This window comes from Zophobas morio, unplaced genomic scaffold (genome assembly GCF_036711695.1).
Source record: "Zophobas morio isolate AGI-343-1 ecotype UQ-CSIRO unplaced genomic scaffold, CSIRO_AGI_Zmor_V1 ptg000022l, whole genome shotgun sequence".
Lineage (NCBI taxonomy): Eukaryota > Metazoa > Arthropoda > Insecta > Coleoptera > Tenebrionidae > Zophobas > Zophobas morio.
This window is the reverse complement of record NW_026972127.1, coordinates 2,016,078-2,036,139: the sequence shown is the minus strand read 5'-3', so window position 1 is coordinate 2,036,139 and position 20,062 is coordinate 2,016,078. Positions and strand designations below refer to the sequence as shown.

Sequence of the window (20,062 nt, the reverse complement as noted above, 5' to 3'; positions counted from 1 at the left end):
ACTGGGAAATTTATTATTATTTTGACATTTTTTTAACGGAATGAATGTTTCGATTACATAATTGATTATACTATAGAAAGCACTTACACATTGATTAATATCAAAGAAATTGTTTAAGAAATTCCAGTTTACATTTGATAGGTAATTATCAATTAGTTCATAGGGGGCATTTCCAAAATCACGATAAAAACACGGTTCGTTAGATTTCAAAATAAGAGTATTAATATCACAGATGTTTGCAATCACAGCTGGATGGTATTTATCACATTTCAAAAGAGGTAAGCATTCATTGACCAATGTGGTGTGGTTACAAAAAATTAAATCTAGAGTTACAAAGTTAACATTTTGTACGGAATTGTGTTGTGCCAAGCCGGCAAAAGCCATACCATCGCAGATGATACGTTCAGTGTCACAGCTAACATTCGATGGATACAGTCCTTCTGACATGCTTTCTGTAGATGCTGCATTCCACTTAATATCAGGCAAATTGTAATCACCTACTATGCATACAATGTGATTAGGAAAGCGTGACACAATACAATTAACCAATTCAATATGATCACTATAAAGTTGACGAGCTGATCCTGGTGGAATGTAGCAAGCACCGAGAATTATATTAGTTTTACCAACTACTAGTTTTATCCAAATTTCTTCCCTATTTGATGTGTTAACATCAAGTTCACTGGAACTGTAATGGGACTGTATGGCAATGAGCACTCCACCCCCTCGAGACTTGATGCTTGTTTGAGATGATCTGTCTTTCCTAAATACACAGTATCTTTTATCAATAAATTCATTATTAAAAATGCCATCACACAGCCACGTTTCAGAAATTACTATTATTGGGTAACACTCACTGAGGATTGAATGGCACAATTCGTTTAGCTTTGTTCTAAGTCCTCGGACATTTTGATAGTAAATCTGTAAACTATCAAGATTCTGTAAACTATCAAGATCTTTGCCCTCACCTGACATAAAGACGTGACCTAATTGTGTGCTTCTGAAGGCTTCCTTACATTTTGAGATGCCTCCCCTTCTTTTTTCTTTAAAAAATAAAATTTCTTAATTATAACACCTTCCGGCCATAACTCTTCTTTGAAAAAATCGTTGTAAATAGTTGGATCAACCGTTACCTTAAAGGAAACACTTTTGGCATTAATTCTTCTAGGTAGTTTGTCCACTAGAAATTCAAAGTTTGGAAATTTAGATCTTAAAAATTCATTAACATCATTTTCCACTGTATTTGGTTGTAAATTGCCAACATAGACAGTACTGAGACGCTTCGCAGCCTTGAGTGACATATTTTGTAAAGTAGCATTCCCTCTAACAATTTTACGTTTATTCCTCGTAGACATTTTTGTTTGAAACCCATCTGCATCAACTAGAACGCTGTTGTTGTAGGATGTTGTGTTTTTGTTATAGATGCTCCCTTGACTCTGTGTTTTTGTCGTTGGCATAATTGGTTCGAGATTAAAATTCGGTGAACCATCATCATTACTAATAATTTTCGGAACTTGTAGATAGCTACTATTTGTTTTGAATTGTATTGAATTAGAATTTGACGGGACATCCGAAATCAAGTTGGTGTTTATAGTTCTTTCAGTCGTTGTTTTTTGGGTTTTAATCGGCTGAGTTCGATGACCTCCGTTGCTAAAAGTTTTACTATCACCGTCTAAAAAAAAGTCAGATAAAGCACCAACCTCCTTATCCGATGATTTTATTAAATTCTTCTCTGGCCAGTTATTAAATAATCGTATCATATCGATATTAGTAGACTTCAGATCTGAGAGTTCTTGCTTAAGTCCTTCAACAGTGTTTTGCAACGGAGCAGTAGCTGCAACAATTGCATCACGTAGAATTCCCGAAAATTTGTTGCTACTTAGAAAGTCAATAATGGCTTGTGACGTTGGTTCATCTTCATTTAAAGTTAAGACATCAACTGTATCAACTTGATCATCAACTTGGTGGTGAATACACTGCATTTCATTTTCACTAAGAAAATGAAAACACTTAGATCTTTCATTTTTAGTAAAGGCACAACTACGGTGATACGTTACACCACATTTTACACAACGAATGCACGCATTTGTGACAACTTTCTTGCATCTTTCACACTTTAACTGTAATAAAATTGTCGGATCACTGGTAGGTACGTCCGTATCAGACGTCGCCATTTTGAATGTGTTCGATTTTCGATTTTCTCAATTTTCAGTTTTTCGTTTCTTCGGGTTTTCTAATTTTCAATTTGGAACTTTTCAATTTTTCGATTTTCAATTATAGATTTTTTAGTTTTTCGTTTTTTCAATTTTTAAGTTTCTATATTTTTAATTTGTCGATTTTCCAATTTTTTATTTCTCCATTTCTTTAGTTAAATTTTTCAAATTTTCAGTGAAAAGAACGAAGAAATTAAACATTATATTTCCTCGTTTTTTCAATTGTTTGATTTTTGCGTTTTTCTACTTTTAATTTTTGAATTTTTCGATTTTAAATATTTCGTTTTTTCAATTTTTGTTTTCTTCAGTTTTTCCAATTTTCGTTTTTAAATTCTTCAATTTTTTTATTTTAGATGTTAGTTTTTCGTTTCCTTTTTCAATTTTTAGTATCTATGTATATTTCTACTTTTGGATTTTTCAGTTTTTCATTTCTTCAATTCTTCGATTTTTCAGTTTTTTTGTTTTTAAATTTCTCGATTTTTGACTATTTCTATTTGTCATTTTCCATTTTCAGTTTTTCGTTTCTTCATTTTTCGATTCTTGTAATCCTCAATGTTCGATTTTAAATTTTTCAATTTTTCGATTTTTCAATTGTAGATGTTTTAGTCCCTAAATTTAAAATTTTTCACTTTCTTTACGTTCAGTTTTTGGATTTATTCAGTATTTCATTTCTTCAATTTTTCGATTTTTCAGTTTATTTCTTGAACTTTTCGATTTTAAAATTTTTTGAAGTTTAGTTTTTGATGTTTTCAATTGTTCAATTTCATAAGTTTTATTTTAGTTCTTTCAATTTTTTGTCTTTCGTTATTTCGGTTTTTGCCTATTTCTATTTGTCATTTTCGATTTTTCGATTTTCCGTTTCTTCATTTTTTCGATTTTTCAATTTTTCATTTCTTCAGTTAAACAAATATTCTTCAATTTTCCGAATTTTCTGTTTAATTTCTTCGTTTTTCCAATTTTTGAGTTTCCATTTTTAATTTGGCGATTTTTCAATTTTTCGAATTTTCAGTGTATAGTAGTTAATTTAATATATTCGTTTTTTCAATTGTTTGATTTTTGAGTTCCTCTATTTTTAATTTTTTAATTTCAAATTTAAAGAACTTAAAAATAGTAAAATTATTAAACTTGATTTTAATTTTTCGTTTCTTCAATTTTTGGTTTCTTCAGTTTTTCAAATTTTTAGTTTTGATTTCTTCAATTTTTTGGTTTGTTATTTCTTCAATTATTCGTGTTTTCAATTTTTGAATATTTTATTTTTTCGTTTTGTCAGTTTGATTTTCGAGTTTCCAAATTTTTCAATTTTTGATTTTTCAATTATTAGATTTTTGAGTTCTCTTATTATCAATAATTTCGTTTTTTTCAGTATTTGGTTTCTTCAATTTTTCTAATAATCACTTGTAAATTTTTCAATTTTTCGATTTTAGAATTTTAGATATTTTAGTCCCTAATTTTTAAAATTTTTCACTTTCTTTACGTTCAGTTTTTGGATTTATTCAGTATTTCATTTCTTCAATTTTTCGATTTTTCAGTTTATTTCTTGAATTTTTCGATTTTAAAATTTTTTGAAGTTTAGTTTTTAGTGTTTTTAATTGTTCAATTTCATAAGTTTTACTTTAGTTCTCTCAAATTTTTGTCTTTCGGTATTTCGGTTTTTGTCTATTTCTATTTGTCATTTTCGATTTTTCGATTTTCCGTTTCTTCATTTTTTCGATTTTTCAATTTTTCATTTCTTCAGTTAAACAAATATTCTTCAATTTTCCTAATTTTCTGCTTAATTTCTTCGTTTTATCAATTTTTGAGTTTCTATTTTTAATTTGTATATTTTCCAATTTTTCGAATTTTCAGTGTATAGTATTTAATATATTCGTTTTTTCAATTGTTTGATTTTTGAGTTCCTCTATTTTTAATTTTTTGATTTCAAATTTAAAGAACTTAAAAATAGTAAAATTATTAAACTTGATTTTAATTTTTCGTTTCTTCAATTTTCGATTTGCAATTTTTTTATTTTTTTAGATTTTTTTGTTATATTTGATTTATCTGAGATGGTATAATAAAAGTTATTTTATTCTTAATTTTGATGGTCTAAAGACTTTTTTTGAAAACTTTTGGGAACTGGTTTCTACATTTTTTGAGTTATTTGAAGACATATAACAGAAATGGCTTCATTGTGATAATTTGACGAGAATTCACCAAAAATATCTTCCCCATTTAAACAGGATCTGTTTTTTTTTATTAATTTTTATTATTGTACATATTTTCTCTGTTTCATTTAAATAAATAAAATTTACTCAATGTTACAATTAGAAATTTGATATTTTCTCATTTTCTTTTGTTTTAATTAGCAAAATAATAAACATTAAACGCTAAATATTTTGCTTTTTAAATATTTAATCATAATAATCGAAAATTGTACTCACTTAGAGAAACCAGTAGCGAAATGCACACCGGAGCTGTAAGAATCCACGAACTGTAATAACTATCAGCCATCCAACACCTGTAAAAATAAAACCGTAAATCTCCCAATCAACTCACTCACCACCCACACCACCACAACCCGATTTTTCCACACTTCCGTTCAAATAAACCCATTTAAATCCACACTGTCTCCCGCATGATTTGTTGCAATTTCCTGCTGAACAATGCGAGCTGCTGCATTTTCCAGCTCCGATAAATCAGCAGATTGCAATCAACGTTACATTAAAAATTACGACATCCATCTGCTCGCTACAAAATGGAAATAACGCCGATTTATGGGACAGGTGTGTACGCGTACGCAGGGCCGCATCGGGGGGCGCAAGCCGATAAAAGAATCTTAAATGAAATTACGCCACGCCGGAAATCCGGCCCTGCATGTACCTGGGGTTTTCATTGGCATTCCAGCTCTGAAATCTTTTTCGTTTTGTTGTTCGAATTAAAACGCGGATTATTTTTGTAAATCCTGTGGAGGCGTAATGGAGTTGGTAATAGTCGTTATGCAAATCTTTAATTGCGTCTTCTGTAGATAACGGCTTTCTTTGTCGTTTGGTTATTACGTCTGCATGTGGGATTTAGTCTAAATTTAGTTAAGAGTAATAAAGATGTGACATTAATAGGTCTTATGTAAGAGTTGTGCTTTTTGTTTTTTTTTTGGGTCGGGATGAAAGGAATCGCAAGAACTGAACTTGTTTGAGGGTTTATGATTTCATGTTGAAGTGTTCAGTTTTTAGGTTTTAATGGCTTGAAGTTCTAAAAGGTGATCTGTTAATTATAAGTAATCCAATATGTTGTATGTTACTTATTTTTCAGCCAGAGTATGAGTATTATTTTCATTGTTGGAATATTATTTTTAAAACTCAAGAACTAGGTCAAATCAGTTAAAAGGGACAGCAATTTTTCAGGTTTCAAGTTTTAATTTCCCAATTTTTCGGTTTTGGAATTTTCTGATTTTCAATTTTTCGATTTCTTTATTTTTCGTGTGTTCAGTTTTTCGATTTTTCAATTTTGAGTGTTTAGATTTTACGGTTTATTAATTTTTCATTTTTTTAAATTTTTCGATTTTAGAATTTTTCGATTTTACAGTTTATCGTTTTTGAAATTTTTAGATATTGGACTTCTGCATTTAAGTTTCTCTTTAGGTTTCTCTATGTTCTATTTTCAATTTTCTGAATTTTCGTTTTTCCAAATTTTCAATTTTTCAATTTTTGGATATTTTAGTTTTTCGTTTTTCAATTTTTCCATTCGTCAATTTCTCGGTTTTCCAATTTTTAGTTCTTCAGTTTTTAGATTTTTATTTTGTAATTTTTAGATTTTACAATATTTCGATTTCACAATTTTTCGATTTCCCAACAACTTTCGTTTTATAAATTTTTGACTTTTCACTTTTTTATTTTGCAATTTTCGAATTAGGAATTTTTTGTTTTTCAATTTCCCGATTTTTCAATTTCTAGTTTCTGTAATTGTCCGTTTCTTTAATTTTCCGATTTTTCGGTTTTTTATTTTTGAAGTTTTTCGACTTACAATTTTTTGACTTTAGATTTTTCGATTTTACAGTTTATCGCTTTTTCGATTTTTAAGTTTCTCTATGCTCTATTTCTGAATTTTTTGTTTTTCGTTTCTTCAACCTTCTAATTTTTCAATTTTTTGATATTTTAATTTTCCGTTTTTCAATTTTTCGATTCCTCAATTTCTAGGTCTTTCAATTTTTCATTCATCAGTTTTTAGATATTTCATTTTTAAAATTTTGTAATTTTTCGCTTTTTCGATTTTTATTTTGCAATTTTTCGGGTTTCAACTTATATTTTCCAATTTTTCAGATTTTGAATTTTTCGGTTGTTCAAATTTTCGCTTTTCCTGTTTTTCGATTTTTCAATTTCCAGGTTTTGTAATTTGTGATGGTTTCAATACTGCGAATTTTTAATTTTTCGATTTGCTAATTTTTAATTGGTCAATTTCTCAGTTTTTGAATTTTCCACTTTTTTTTCGAATTTAAAATTCGTCGAGTTTGCGTTTTTTATAAAGATTATATTTTTCCTTTTGATTTTTGAGCGTCATCGTTTTTAATTTTTGTGTTTTTAAATTTGTCATTTATTCAATTTCTCATTTCATTTTTTTCAATTTTTCAATTTTTCGTTTTTTCAGCATTGGTAATTTTTCATGTTTTCGATTTTTCAGTTTCACGATTCCCCAGTTTTTCTTTTCATCAATTTTTCGATTTGCAAAATTTTAAATTGTTCGATTTTTCAATTTTTGAATTTTCCACTTTATATGTTGAATTTTTTGGTTTTCAATTTTTTATTTGCAGTTTTCGATTTTGTACTTTTTAGATATTTTGGCGTTATATTTTTTCAATTTTTCGATTTTTGAGCGTCATTCTTTTTAATTTTTGGGTTTTTTAAATTTGTTTTTTCTTGAATGTTTTATTTCTTAAATCTTCATTTCTTCATTTTTTTCTATTTTTCAACTTTTCGTTTGTCCAATTTGTAATTTTTCATGGTTTTAGTTTTTCGTTATTTTAATTTTCCGATTTTTAGTTGTTTCAGATGAACGATTCCCCAGTTTTTCTTTTTGCGAAGTTTTAAATTGTTGGATTTTTCTACTTTTAAATTTTCGACTTTGTTTTTTCAATTATTCGGTTGTTTCAAATTTTCGCTTTTCCAGTTTTTCGATTTTTCAATTTCCCGGTTTTGTAATTTGTGATGGTTTCGATGCTTCGAATTTTTAGTTTTTAGTTTTTTCAGATGAATGTTCTTCAGTTTTTCGTTTCATCAATTTTTCGATTTGAAAATTTTTAATTGGAAAAATTTCTCAATTTTTGAATGTTTTACTTTTTTTTTCGATTTTAAAATCTTTCAATTTTGCGTTTTTTAGATATTTAAAGATTAAATTTTCTCAATTTTTTATTGTTGGGGCTCATCGTTTTTATTTTTTGTAGTTTTAAATTTGTCATTTCTTCATTTTTTCAACTTTTCAATTTTTCGTTTGTCCAATTTCCAGCTTTTGTAATTTTTCATCTTTTTTTTCATCAATTTTTCGATTTGCAAATTTTAAATTGTACGATTTTTCGATTTTTGAATTTTCCACATTATTTTTTGAATTTTTTGGTTTTCAATTTTCGATTTTAAAATTTTTCGATTTTGCGCTTTTTAGGTATTTTGGGATTTTATTTTTTCAATTTTTTGATTTTTGAGCGTCATTCTTGTTAATTTTAGAATTTTTAAATTTGTTATTTCTTCAATTTTTTATTTCTTAAATTTTCATTTCTTTTTTTTTTCTATTTTTTGAATTTTTTATTTATCCAATTTCCACCTTTTGTAATTTTTCATGTTTTCCGATTTTCGTTATTTTAACCTTTCGATTTTTCAGTGTCACGATTTCCCAGTTTTTCTTTTCATCAATTGTTCGATTTACGAAATTTTAAATTGTTCGATTTTCCAATTTTTGAATTTTCCACTTAATTTTTTGAATTTTTTGGTTTTCAATTTTCGATTTGCAATTTTTCGATTTTGCGCTTTTTAGGTATTTTGGGATTTTATTTTTTCAATTTTTTTATTTTTGAGCGTCATTCTTGTTAATTTTAGAATTTTTAAATTTGTTATTTCTTCAATTTTTTATTTCTTAAATTTTCATTTCTTCATTTTTTCTATTTTTTGAATTTTTTATTTATCCAATTTTCACCTTTTGTAATTTTTCATGTTTTCCGATTTTCGTTATTTTAACCTTTCGATTTTTCAGTGTCACAATTTCCCAGTTTTTCTTTTCATCAATTGTTCGATTTACGAAATTTTAAATTGTTCGATTTTCCAATTTTTGAATTTTCCACTTAATTTTTTGAATTTTTTGGTTTTCAATTTTCGATTTGCAATTTTTCGAATTGAAAATTTTTCGATTTTGCGCATTTTAGAGGTTTTGGGATTTAATTTTTCAATTTTTCGATTTTTGAGCGTCATTTTTTTATTTCTTTCAGTTTTCTAATTTGTCATTTCCTAAATTTTTCATTTCTTCAATTTTTATTTCTTCAGTTTTTTCAATTTTTCAATTTTTCGTTTGTCCAATGTCCAGCTTTTATAATTTTTCATATTTTCAGTTTTTCGTTACTTTAATTTTTCGATTTTTCAGTTTCACGATTCTCCAGCTTCTTTTTTCGTCAATTTTTCGAATTGCAAAATTTTAAATTGTTCGTTTTTCCAATTTTTGAATTTTTTGGTTTTCAATTTTCGATCTGCAATTTTCCAAATTGAAAATTTTTCGATTTTGCGCATTTTAGAGATTTTGGGATTTCATTTTTCAATTTTTCGATTTTTGAGCGTCATTCTTTTCATTTCTTTCGGTTTTTTAATTTATCATTTCTTCAATTTTTATTTCTTCAGTTTTTTCAATTTTTTAATTTTTCGTTTGTCCAATTTCCAGATTTTATAATTTTTCATATTTTCAGTTTTGCGTTATTTTAATTTTTCGATTTTTCAGTTTCACGATTCCTCAGTGTTTCTTTTCAACAATTTTTCAGTTTGAGAAATTTTAAATTGTTCGATTTTTCAATTTTTTAATTTTTCACTTTATTTTTTGATTTTCAATTTTCGATTTGGAATTTTTCGAATTGAAAATTTTTTGATTTTGCGCATTTTAGAAATTTTGGGAATTCATTTTTTCAATTCTTCGATTTTTGAGCGTCCTTCTTTTTATTTCTTTCGGTTTTTTAATTTATCATTTCTTCAATTTTTATTTCTTCAGTTTTTTCAATTTTTCAATTTTTCGTTTGTCCAATTTCCAGATTTTATAATTTTTCATATTTTCGGTTTTTCGTTATTTTAATTTTTCGATTTTTCAGTTTCACGAATTCCCAGTTTTTCTTTTCAACAATTTTTCGGTTTGAGAAATTTTAAATTGTTCGATTTTTCAATTTTTTAATTTTCCACTTTATTTTGTGAATTTTTTGGTTTTCAATTTTCGATTTGCGATTTTCGATTTTGTGCTTTTTAGATATTTTGGGATTTCATTTTTTCAATTTTTCGATTTTTGAGCGTCATTCTTTTTGATTTTTCGATTTTTTAATTTGTTGTTTCTTCAATTTTTTATTTCTTAAATTTTCATTTCTTCATTTTTTTCTATTTTCAATTTTGCATTTGTCCAAATTCCACCTTTTGTAATTTTACATGTTTTCATTTTTTCGTTATTTTAAGTTTTCGATTTTTCAGTTTCACGATTTCCCAGTTTTTCTTTTCATCAATTTTTTGATTTGCAAAATTTTAAATTGTTCGATTTTTCAATTTTTAAATTTTCCACTTTATTTTTTGAATTTTTTGGTTTTTCGGCGTCATTCTTTTTGAATTTCGATTTTTAAATTTGTCATTTCTTCAATTTTATATTCCTTAAATTTTTCATTTCTTCAATTTTTAAATTTCAGTGTTTTCAATTTTTCAATTTTTTGATTTGTAATATTTCGACTTCAAAATATCTCAATTTTACGTTTTTAAATTTTTCGTTGGTCCAATTTCTAGCTTTTGTAATTTTTCATGTTTCCATTCTTTTAATTGTTCGATTTTTCAAGTTTTCTATTTTTCAATTTTTTATTTTTTTCAGTTTTTGGATTTGCAATCTAGATTTTACTTACAATTTTTCAATTTTAAAATGTTTCTATTTTGCGATTTTTAGATATTTTAATATTTCATTTTTTAAATTGTTTGGTATTTTAATTTTTCGTTTCTTCAACTTTTCGATTTTTCAATTTTTCTTTTCTTCGATGGTTCAGAATTTGCAATTTTTCAACTTTTTAAATTCTTAAATTTTTATACTTGCAATTTTTCGATTTTACGATTTTCGATTATTAAATTTATCGGTTCTTCAATTTTTCGATTTTTCAGTTATTCGATTTGAAATTTTTGAAGTTTTATTTCCTTAATTTTCAATTATCAAATTTATTCAAACCAAGTTTTGAAAAAAAGTTTTGGAATACTATTTCTGCGCAAACACGACTTAAAAATAAAAAAAACACCAAATCGAAAATTCAGAAGCTAAAAATTGAAAATGAAAATATTAAAAATCTAAAAATTAAAGAAAAACTGAAAAATTGAAAAATTAAAACCGACAAGTCAGAAATATGAAAAATTAAAAAATAAAAATATCTAAAAATTGAAAAATCAAAAAAAAATCCAAAAACCTAGAAACTTGATAATCAAAAAATTGAGAAATTGAAAAGTCAAAAAGGCGAAAAAATACACATCAAACAATTTAAGAAACGAAATACTGAAAAATTCAAGAAAGGAAAAAAATATTGCAAGATCGAAAACAGAAAAATTTTAAATTGAAAAGTAAGAAAATTGGAAATCGCAAAACTGAAGGAACGAATTATTGAAAAATCGAAATCAAAAACGAAAAAACTAAAAAATCGAAGAATTAAATATGAAAAATTAAAAAATTAAAAACCGAGAAACTGAACAAACGAAAAATTGAAAAATTAAAATATCTAACAATTCAAAAATAATAAAAAATCCAAAAACCTAGAAACTTAATCAAAAAATTGAAAAATTGAAAAGTCAAAATGGCGAAAAAATACAAATCACACAATTTAAGAAACGAAATACTGAAAAATTGAAAAAAGGAAAAAAATAGTTGCAAAATCGAAAACAGAAAAATTTTAAATTGAAAAGTGCGAAATTGCAAATCGCAAGACCGAAGAAACGAATTATCGAAAAATCGAGAACGAAATCAAAAAAATCAAAATCGAAAAACTGAGGAACCAAAAAATTGAAAAATTGACAAAATCAAAAATGAAAAAATTAAAAACTAAAAAATCGAAAAATTAAAACCGAGAAACCAAAAATATGAAAAATTAAAAACCCAGAAACTGAACAAACGAAAAATTGAAAAATTAAAATTTGTAACAATTCAAAAATCAAAAAAAAATCCAAAAACCTAGAAACTTAATAATCAAAAAATTGAGAAATTGAAAAGTCAAAATGGCGAAAAAATACAAATCACACAATTTAAGAAATGAAATACTAAAAAATTGAAGGAAGAAAAAAAATTGTTGCAAGATCGAAAACAAAAATTTTAAATTGAAAAGTCCGAAATTGCAAATCGCAAAACTGAAGAAACGAATTATTGAAAAATCGAAAACAAAATCAAAAAAATCAAAAATCGAAAAACTGACGAACCAAAAAATTGAAGAATTGACAAAATCAAAAATGAAAAAATTAAACCCGAGAAACCAAAAATATGAAAAATTAAAATATCTAACAATTCAAAAATCAAAAAAAATCCAAAAACCTAGAAACTTAATAATCAAAAAATTGAGAAATTGAAAAGTCAAATTGGCGAAAAAATACAAATCACACAATTTAAGAAACGAAATACTGAAAAATTGGAGGAAGGAAAAAAATAGTTGCAAAATCGAAAACAGAAAAATTTTAAGTTGAAAAGTCCGAAATTGCAAATCGCAAAACTGAAGAAAAGAATCATTGAAAAATCGAAAACAAAATCAAAAAATCAAAAATCGAAAAACTGACGAACCAAAAAATTGAAAAATTGACAAAATCAAAAATGTAGAAACGAAAAACTGAAAAATCGAAAAATCAAAACCGAGAAACCAAAAATATGAAAAATTAAAAAATTGAAAACCGAGAAACTGAACAAACGAAAAATTGAAAAATTAAAATATCTAACAGTTCAAAAATAAAAAAAAAAAATCCAAAAACCTAGAAACTTAATAATCAGAAAATTGAGAAATTGAAAAATCAAAATGGCGGAAAAATAGAAATCACACAATTTAAGAAACGAAATACTGAAAAATTGGAGGAAGGAAAAAAAACAGTTGCAAGATCGAAAACAGAAATAATTTGAATTGAAAAGTCTGTAATTGCAAATCGCAAAACTGAAGAAACGAATTATTGAAAAATTGAAAACAAAATCAAAAAAAATCAAAAATCGAAAAACTGACGAACCAAAAAATTGAAAAATTAAAATATCTAATAATTCAAAAATTAAAAAAAATCCAAAAACCTAGAAACTTAATAATCAAAAAATTGAGAAATTGAAAAGTCAAAATGGCGAAAAAATACAAATAACACAATTTAAGAAAAGAAATACGGAAAAATTGGAGGAAGGAAAAAATAGTTGCAAGATCGAAAACAGAAAAATCGAAATCAAAATCGAAAAAATCAAAAATCGAAAAACTGACGAACCAAAAAATTGAAAAATTGCCAAAATCAAAAATGAAAAACCGAGAAATTGAAAACTTGAAATATAGAAAAATAATTGAAAACCGAAAATCTTTCAAAATTAAGAAAACAGGTTGCGACACACAACACAAAACAAACACAACCCCGACCTGCTAAAACATCCCCTTGATTTATTTCCATATTGTGCCTGCAAAACTAATCATTTATACAAACTGTCAGCTGATTTTCTGATCGATTTGATTTATTTTCTCTCCGGCAGTGACACGCGAAGACCCATTTTCTGCACAGAAAAGCTTTTATTTGTTCCGCGTTGTCACAACTCAATTTAATCCCTTCACAAACGTTGAGGTTGTGATCAATACCGCCGAAACTACAATAGAATCCGACGTATTACGAGTCACTAATAAATGGACGATTATTAATTTCCACACGGTGATAAATGGGCGTTAGTACAACAATTATTACTAGAGCGCGATATACTAATTAATTGCGTCGAGAATCGCTGTGATAAATCACGATTGTTGATAATTCGAAGCACCAGCGACGCTTGCGAAAAGCTCTTGACAAATCGTGGTTAATTCGAATTCGTTGTAGCTCTGAAGCTGCATTTCAAGGGGATGCATTTTATTGGCTTTCGCGGATGTCGGATGCAGCAATACATTTTACTTTCAAAGTAGGTTTAATTAAAGCGGGGAATTGATGGGGAGGGTAGTTCTTTTGGACTGGAGGTGACAGAAACAAGCAGTGGCTGGTGTTGGGGTAATTGTTAACTTGGATTTAATCTACTTGGGGAGGAATTAAGCAATTTAATCGGGATGAAATTGCAACTGCGTGATTGCAGTCATTTCGGGGGAGGATGGAGTGAATTATGACAGGGATGGAAGTCATCCAAGGGGTGAAAGAGCAGTTGTTGAATTAAAACTGACAGTGATGTATTTTTTTGTCTCTTTTGATTTATGACAACCAATCGCAAAAATCAAGAAATGAAAACTGAAATTATCTCGGTTTTTAATTTTTCGATTTTTGGTTTTTAGATTTTTCAATTTTTCAATTTTTGTATCGTGTTCGCCTAGAAATAATTATCTAAAATCTTGTTTGTAGTTTTTCAAAATTTCAGGTTATTTAAATTTGAAAATTGATAAAAATAAAAATCGGGGAATTAAAGCAATGAAAATCGGGCACTTCAAAAATTTAAAATCGTTAAACTGAAATATCAAGAAATAAAAAAAATAGGGAAACTAAAAAATTTTAATTGAATAATTCCAAAATATAAACTGAAAAATTGAAAAATTGAAAAATATGAACTGAAAAATGGAAACGTTGTAATTGCAAAATTCAAAAATTGCGAAATCCAAAAACTGTAAAATAAAAAAAAATGCAAATTGAATAACAATTGAAGAAAAAAAATTCAAAAATCGAAAAATTGCATATCTGAGATGGAATTCCGAGTAACTGAAAATTCGAGCAACTGAAATACTTAGTCAAAAATTGAAAAAACTCAAAAATTACAAAACGTAAAAATTGAAAAATCAAAAAATTGTAAAAATGAAAAATCGGAAATTTGAAAAATGTAAACTCAAAAATCAAAAAATTGTGTAATCCAAAAACCGTGAAATAAAAAAAATGCAAAGGGAATAATTAAAAAAATAAAAAATTCGAAACTCAAAAATTTAAAGTTTGAAACCCGAAAATTTGAAATCGAAAATGCGATAATATAAATCGAAAAACTGCAAACTTGCAAACATTTGTTAGTGTAATAGAAAAATTAAAAACTCGAAAAACTGCGAATCGAGAAATTGAAGAAACGAAAAATCCACAAATTGTGAAATAGAAAAATTTACCAAATAGAAACATGAAAAATTGAAAAATGTAAAAGTTGGAAAACCAAAAAATTTAAAAATAAAATTTGGAAAAATTGCAAAACGAAAAATTGAAGAATTGAAAAAATAGAAACTCTTCTTTGCAATTTTTCAAAATTTCAGGTTAATTAAATTTGACAACTGAGCAAAAATAAAAATCATTGAAATAAAACAATGAAAATAAGAAATTTCAAAAATTTAAAATCGGAAAACTGAAAAATCGTAAAAGTTGGAAAATCCAAAAAAATAAAAACTCGAAAAATTGCAGATCGAAAAACTGGAGAAACGAAAAATTGAAAAATCGGGGAACTGAAAATTTTAAAACTAAATAACTCCCGAAAATTTCTAACAGAAAAATGCAAAATATAATTCAGAAAACCGGAAAATCGGAGATCTGAAAACTCGGAAAGTTTAAAATAGAAAACGAACAATTGAAAAAACGAAAAATTGAAACTCGCGAACTGAAAAGTCGAAAAATTGAAATGTCGAAAAATACAGAAGCTGAAAAATCGTAAAATTGAAAAATTTAAAATTTGAAATCGAAAATGCGATATATAAACCGAACAACTGCAAACTTGCAAAATTTTATAAGTGAAATAGAAAAATTAAAAACTCGAAAAACTGCCAATCTATAAATTGAAGAAACGAAAAATCCAAAAATTGTGAAATAGAAAAATTGTAAAATAGCAAAATTGACGAAATTAAGACTTGGAAAATGCAAAAGTCGGAAAACCAAAAAATTGAAAAATGAAATTTCGAATAATTGCAATTCGAAAAATTGAAAGAATGAAAAAATTGTGTGAAATATAAAAACTGTAAAGTGGAAAAATTGAAAATCGAAAAACTGAAGAGATAAAACTTAAAAATTGAAAAATTCGATTTTGTGCTTTTTCAATTTGTCGATCGTGTTTGCGCAGAAATTTTGTTTAAAGTTTTTCAAAATTTCGGCTTAATTAAATTTTCAAACAAATAAAAAATAAAAATGGGAAATTTCAAAAACTTAAAATCAGAAAACCGAAAAATCGAAAAAGTTGGAAAATTAAAAAAATTAAAAGTTCGAAACAATCCAAATCTAAAAACTGAAGAAACGAAAAACTGAATACAAATTTTAAAACTAAAATCCGAAAATTTCTAACAGAAAAATGAAAAATATAATTCGAAACACTGGAAAATCGAAAAGATGAAATATCGAACAATACAAAAGCTGAAAACTCAAAAACTACGAATCGTAAAATTGAAAAAATAGGGAAACTGAAAATCAAAAAACTGTAAAATGGAAAAATTGAAACGAAAAATTACAAAACCTAGAAATTGAAAATTTTTAAATTGAAACCCAAAAAATTTTAATCGAATAATTGCATAATATGTAATGCAAAATTGAAAAATTGTAAAACTGAAAAATCGACAAATTGATAAATTTAAAATTGAATAAAAGAAAATTTGAAAAATTGCAAAATTAAAAATATAGAAATGCAAAAATTGAAAACACAAAAACTAAAATATCTAAACATTGAAAAACTGTATAAATAAAAAATTCAAAAATCGAAAAATTGTAAACTTGAAAAATTTAGTAATTTAAAACTCGAAAAATTACAAATCTAAATCTGAAACACCCAGAAATTGAAAAACTGAAAACTGAAATTAAAAAAAATGAAAAAATCTGAAAAGTACAATGCGTAAAAATTGAAAAATCAAAAAATTGTAAAAATGAACAATTGAATAATCGAAAAATTGAAAAATCGAAAGAAGAAATGAAAATTGAATAATCGAGAAACTGAACATCGAAAAATTGAAAAATCGAGAAATTAAAAAGACAAGAAATGAGAAACGTTAAATTCTGAAATAGAAAATATTGAACAAATTAAAAAATAAAAATTTGAAAACTTAAAGAAATTACAAATTTGAATTTTCGATTTGGTGCTTTTTCAATTTTTCGATCGTGTTTGAGAAGAAATAATCCAAATTTTATTTGCAGTTTTTCAAAATTTGTTGAAATAAATTTGAAAATTGAAATGTAAAAATTGCGAAAATAAAATAATGAAAATCGTGAACTTTGAAAATTTAAAATTGGAAATCTCAAAATTCGACACCTTGCTAATCGAAAAAGTGAAAACTTTGGGAAACTGAAAAACAAAAATTACGAAAAATGGAAAAATTACAAAACCTAGAAATTGAAAAATTTCAAATTGAAACCCAAAACATTTTTAAACGAACAGTGCAAAATATAAATTGAAAAATGGAAAAATTTGAAAATTGAAAAATCGAAAATTCATCAAATTTATAAAGGAAAATTTGAAGCATTAAAAATTAATATAGAAATCCAAAATTGAAGAATTGAAAAAGCGAAAAACTAAGATCATCAATCATTGCGAAAAATTGTGAATTCCAAAAATTGTAGAATAGAAAAATCGGGTAATTTAAAATTGAAATCTCCAAAATTTGAAATTCTAAGATTGAAAAGTTGGATATTGGAAAAATTCAAAAGCTGATTAGTGAAAAATTTCAAAAATATCTATTGACTATCGAAAATTTGCAAATCTGAAAATGAAATATATAAATAGAAAAACTGAAAATTTGAAGAATTGAAGAAATAAAAATTCGAAAAATTGAAAAATACAAAAGTTGGAAAATCCAAAAAATTAAAAACTCGAAGAGTTGAAGAAATGAAAAATTGATAAATTGAAAACTTAAAAATTTGAAAAATTTAAAACTGTAAACCGAAAATAAATCCAAAAACTAATAAATAAAAAAACTGAAAATTAGAATATTTCCGATTTGAAAAACTGAAGAAATGAAAAATTGAAAAATTGAAAAATTAAAATTTTTAAAGTGGAATAATTTATAATTGAATAATCTATAATTGAAAACCCGATAAATTGCAACTCGAAAAATTGAATAAACGAAAAACTGAATAATCGAAAAACTGAAATATCGAAAAATTAAATAATCGAAAAATTCAAAAGTTGAAAAATCGAAAAACTGAAAGTTTTAAAATTGGCACTTGAAAAATTGCACGTCGAAAAATGTAAAACCTAAATCGAAAAATCAAGAAATCCCAAAAACAAAAATCGAAAAATCGAAATATTGGTAAAACGAAACATTAAAAAAAATAAATCTTGAAATTAAAAAAACTTGAAAACCGGAGAAACGAAAAAACGAAAAATCCGAAAAATTGTGAAAAATCGAATAATCGAATAGCTGATCAATTTATAAAAATTTTAAAATTGGTCAATTCAAAACATGGTCAGATCCAGATTTGAGGATTTCGTAGTTCTGGGAATGTGGGAATTATGTTGTCCTGAGGATTTGAGGATTATGGTGTTTTGAGGATTTGAGGATTGTGGTGTTCTGAGGATGTGAGGATTCTGGTGTTCTGAGGATTTGAGACGACAGATGGGAACGGGACCTATTTTTTCAAACCGCAGGCATCATGAAACATCGAAAAAACATGAAAGTGACCATTTCCCGAATGGAGCCTATTACATTACTTCCTTAGTTTACGCTCGAGAAACAATAGAATTTGCAGAATCAAAGTGAACTTATTTTATTGCTTGTCCTGTTGTGGCGAGGAAAGTTCTTTCCAAATAATTTTAGACCAGTTTTCTCCAACATATTTTTTTCTGAATCTAACATCTAAAAAGTTTTTTAATTTTCCAGGTCTTTATGAATTCCAAAACTAAATTTATTTTCAGAACATTTGAAAACCGAAAATTTTTGGGAGGAAATTTTAGTTAAAACGTCCTTGGGAAATATATTTTATTATCATTCAAATTTCATTCAAATTGTAAATTTCAGAAAAGTTTCGTGCAAATAGATTTAACGTGTGTATGAAAACAATAGACAGATAACCAAACTCCAAAACAAAGACGATAAAACTGAAGACCTAACTCTAAGAAATAAAAACAAAATTTTTGCAGTTTAAAAAAGTGGGTCAAAACTCGAAGAATAATATCGCAGAACATAATAAACCCGGAAATATCTGGAAAGAAAATCGTAAAACAGACATCAATATACACATCCCCCTATTTATGGCGAAAAAACGTTACTGAATTCCACGATAATACGTCTTTATTAACAAAAGGCCAAAGAACTCCCAGTTAATACAATAAGCGGCTCGAGAAAACAAAAAACAGCGACACAAAAGCGAACGAAGAAAATTAATTTTATTCGACTTTATTTTATTTATATTTGTTCATATATATTTCGTGAAAGGCGTCTAAAGCCCGAAGCTCGAATGAAGTCACTTTGATTAATCAAGTAAAATATAAATCGTTTACGCACAACAACAAACAAAGATGATGATATTACAGAATATCGATTCCGTGTAGCGCATTATGAAGTCCTTCAGAGGCTGCTCTATATCGAGTTCTATACATATTTATTACTGCCACGAGTTCTTACTTTCTCATTTTAAAATAAAGCCTCCCGGAATATTTCACTATTCTTTCGTAAATTTCCAATTTCGCCCCATCAACTAGGCACTCGCTCCCCTTTGACCTTCTCATTTAAAACAAAACAATTATTTTCTTTTTCAAAGCGGCGGAATTATTTCTTGCCGTAGGAAATAAATTCTTGTGTCTCGGAATAATTAATGAATGTCGTCCGTTCATTCAAAAAGAGATTGATCGAGCAAGTTTTTTCAGCGAAAGTAAAAAGCGGAGACACAAATCCATGGCTATTATGGCGCACTGGGGAGATTACAACAAAAAAATTATCTCGTCCACTAATCCTTCCCGTTTTAAATTTCACCTACTCCTGTCACTGGCGAATTCCGGTTCGATCCGGGATCGCTGCATCATTTATTCGTCAATCAAAAAATGTTAATCGCCCGAAAACTTGGACGCTTTGTCATAATTAAGTCGGGCTTGGAAGTACTTTTCTGGTAATTACCAAACAAAACGCGTTCTAAATTCGGCGCTTTATTGCCGTTCTTTGTAATTGGGTTTTGCCAAGTTTCACTTCTTTTGTGGGAGATAAGAGTGAAACAATACGCGGGGTTCTAAAAAAGGCTGAAGGTCGTGCAGTCGAGGGTGAAATTTGATCGAAGCGGAAATTCGTTTAGGCAATTAGCTACTTACATGTAGTTGTCTTGGAGTATGCATATCCTCACGATGCTGTAAATTGTGACGATGATCAAAGGGGCGCCCCAGCCAAGTGCGAAGAACCATTTCATGGTGACTTCGTCTCGAACGAAGACGACGACTAGGGCGAGGTGGAGGTGCAAACCCTCGCAGAACATCCACATGTAGTTTGCTAACATTAGGTAGTGAACGACGACGTGAAGGGCTTGACACCAAAGCTGCAAAGAAGGACTTTTTGACTTAAGAATTTTTTTTTT

At 26.9% G+C, this 20,062-nt stretch overlaps 1 protein-coding gene across 3 annotated transcripts in view; it reads right to left on the bottom strand.

Annotated features, from left to right (window-relative positions):
• LOC135133798 (calcitonin gene-related peptide type 1 receptor) overlaps positions 1-20,062 on the bottom strand; it is a 171,788-nt gene that overhangs the window by 38,015 nt on the left and 113,711 nt on the right. For all 3 annotated transcript variants that reach the window (XM_064062319.1, XM_064062318.1, XM_064062320.1), the window contains exons 6-7: positions 19,803-20,023; positions 4,631-4,707 (exon numbers count right to left, since the gene is read on the bottom strand). In XM_064062319.1, coding sequence (XP_063918389.1) covers positions 4,631-4,707; positions 19,803-20,023 — 298 coding nt within the window. The remainder of the gene's footprint in view (positions 1-4,630; positions 4,708-19,802; positions 20,024-20,062) is intronic.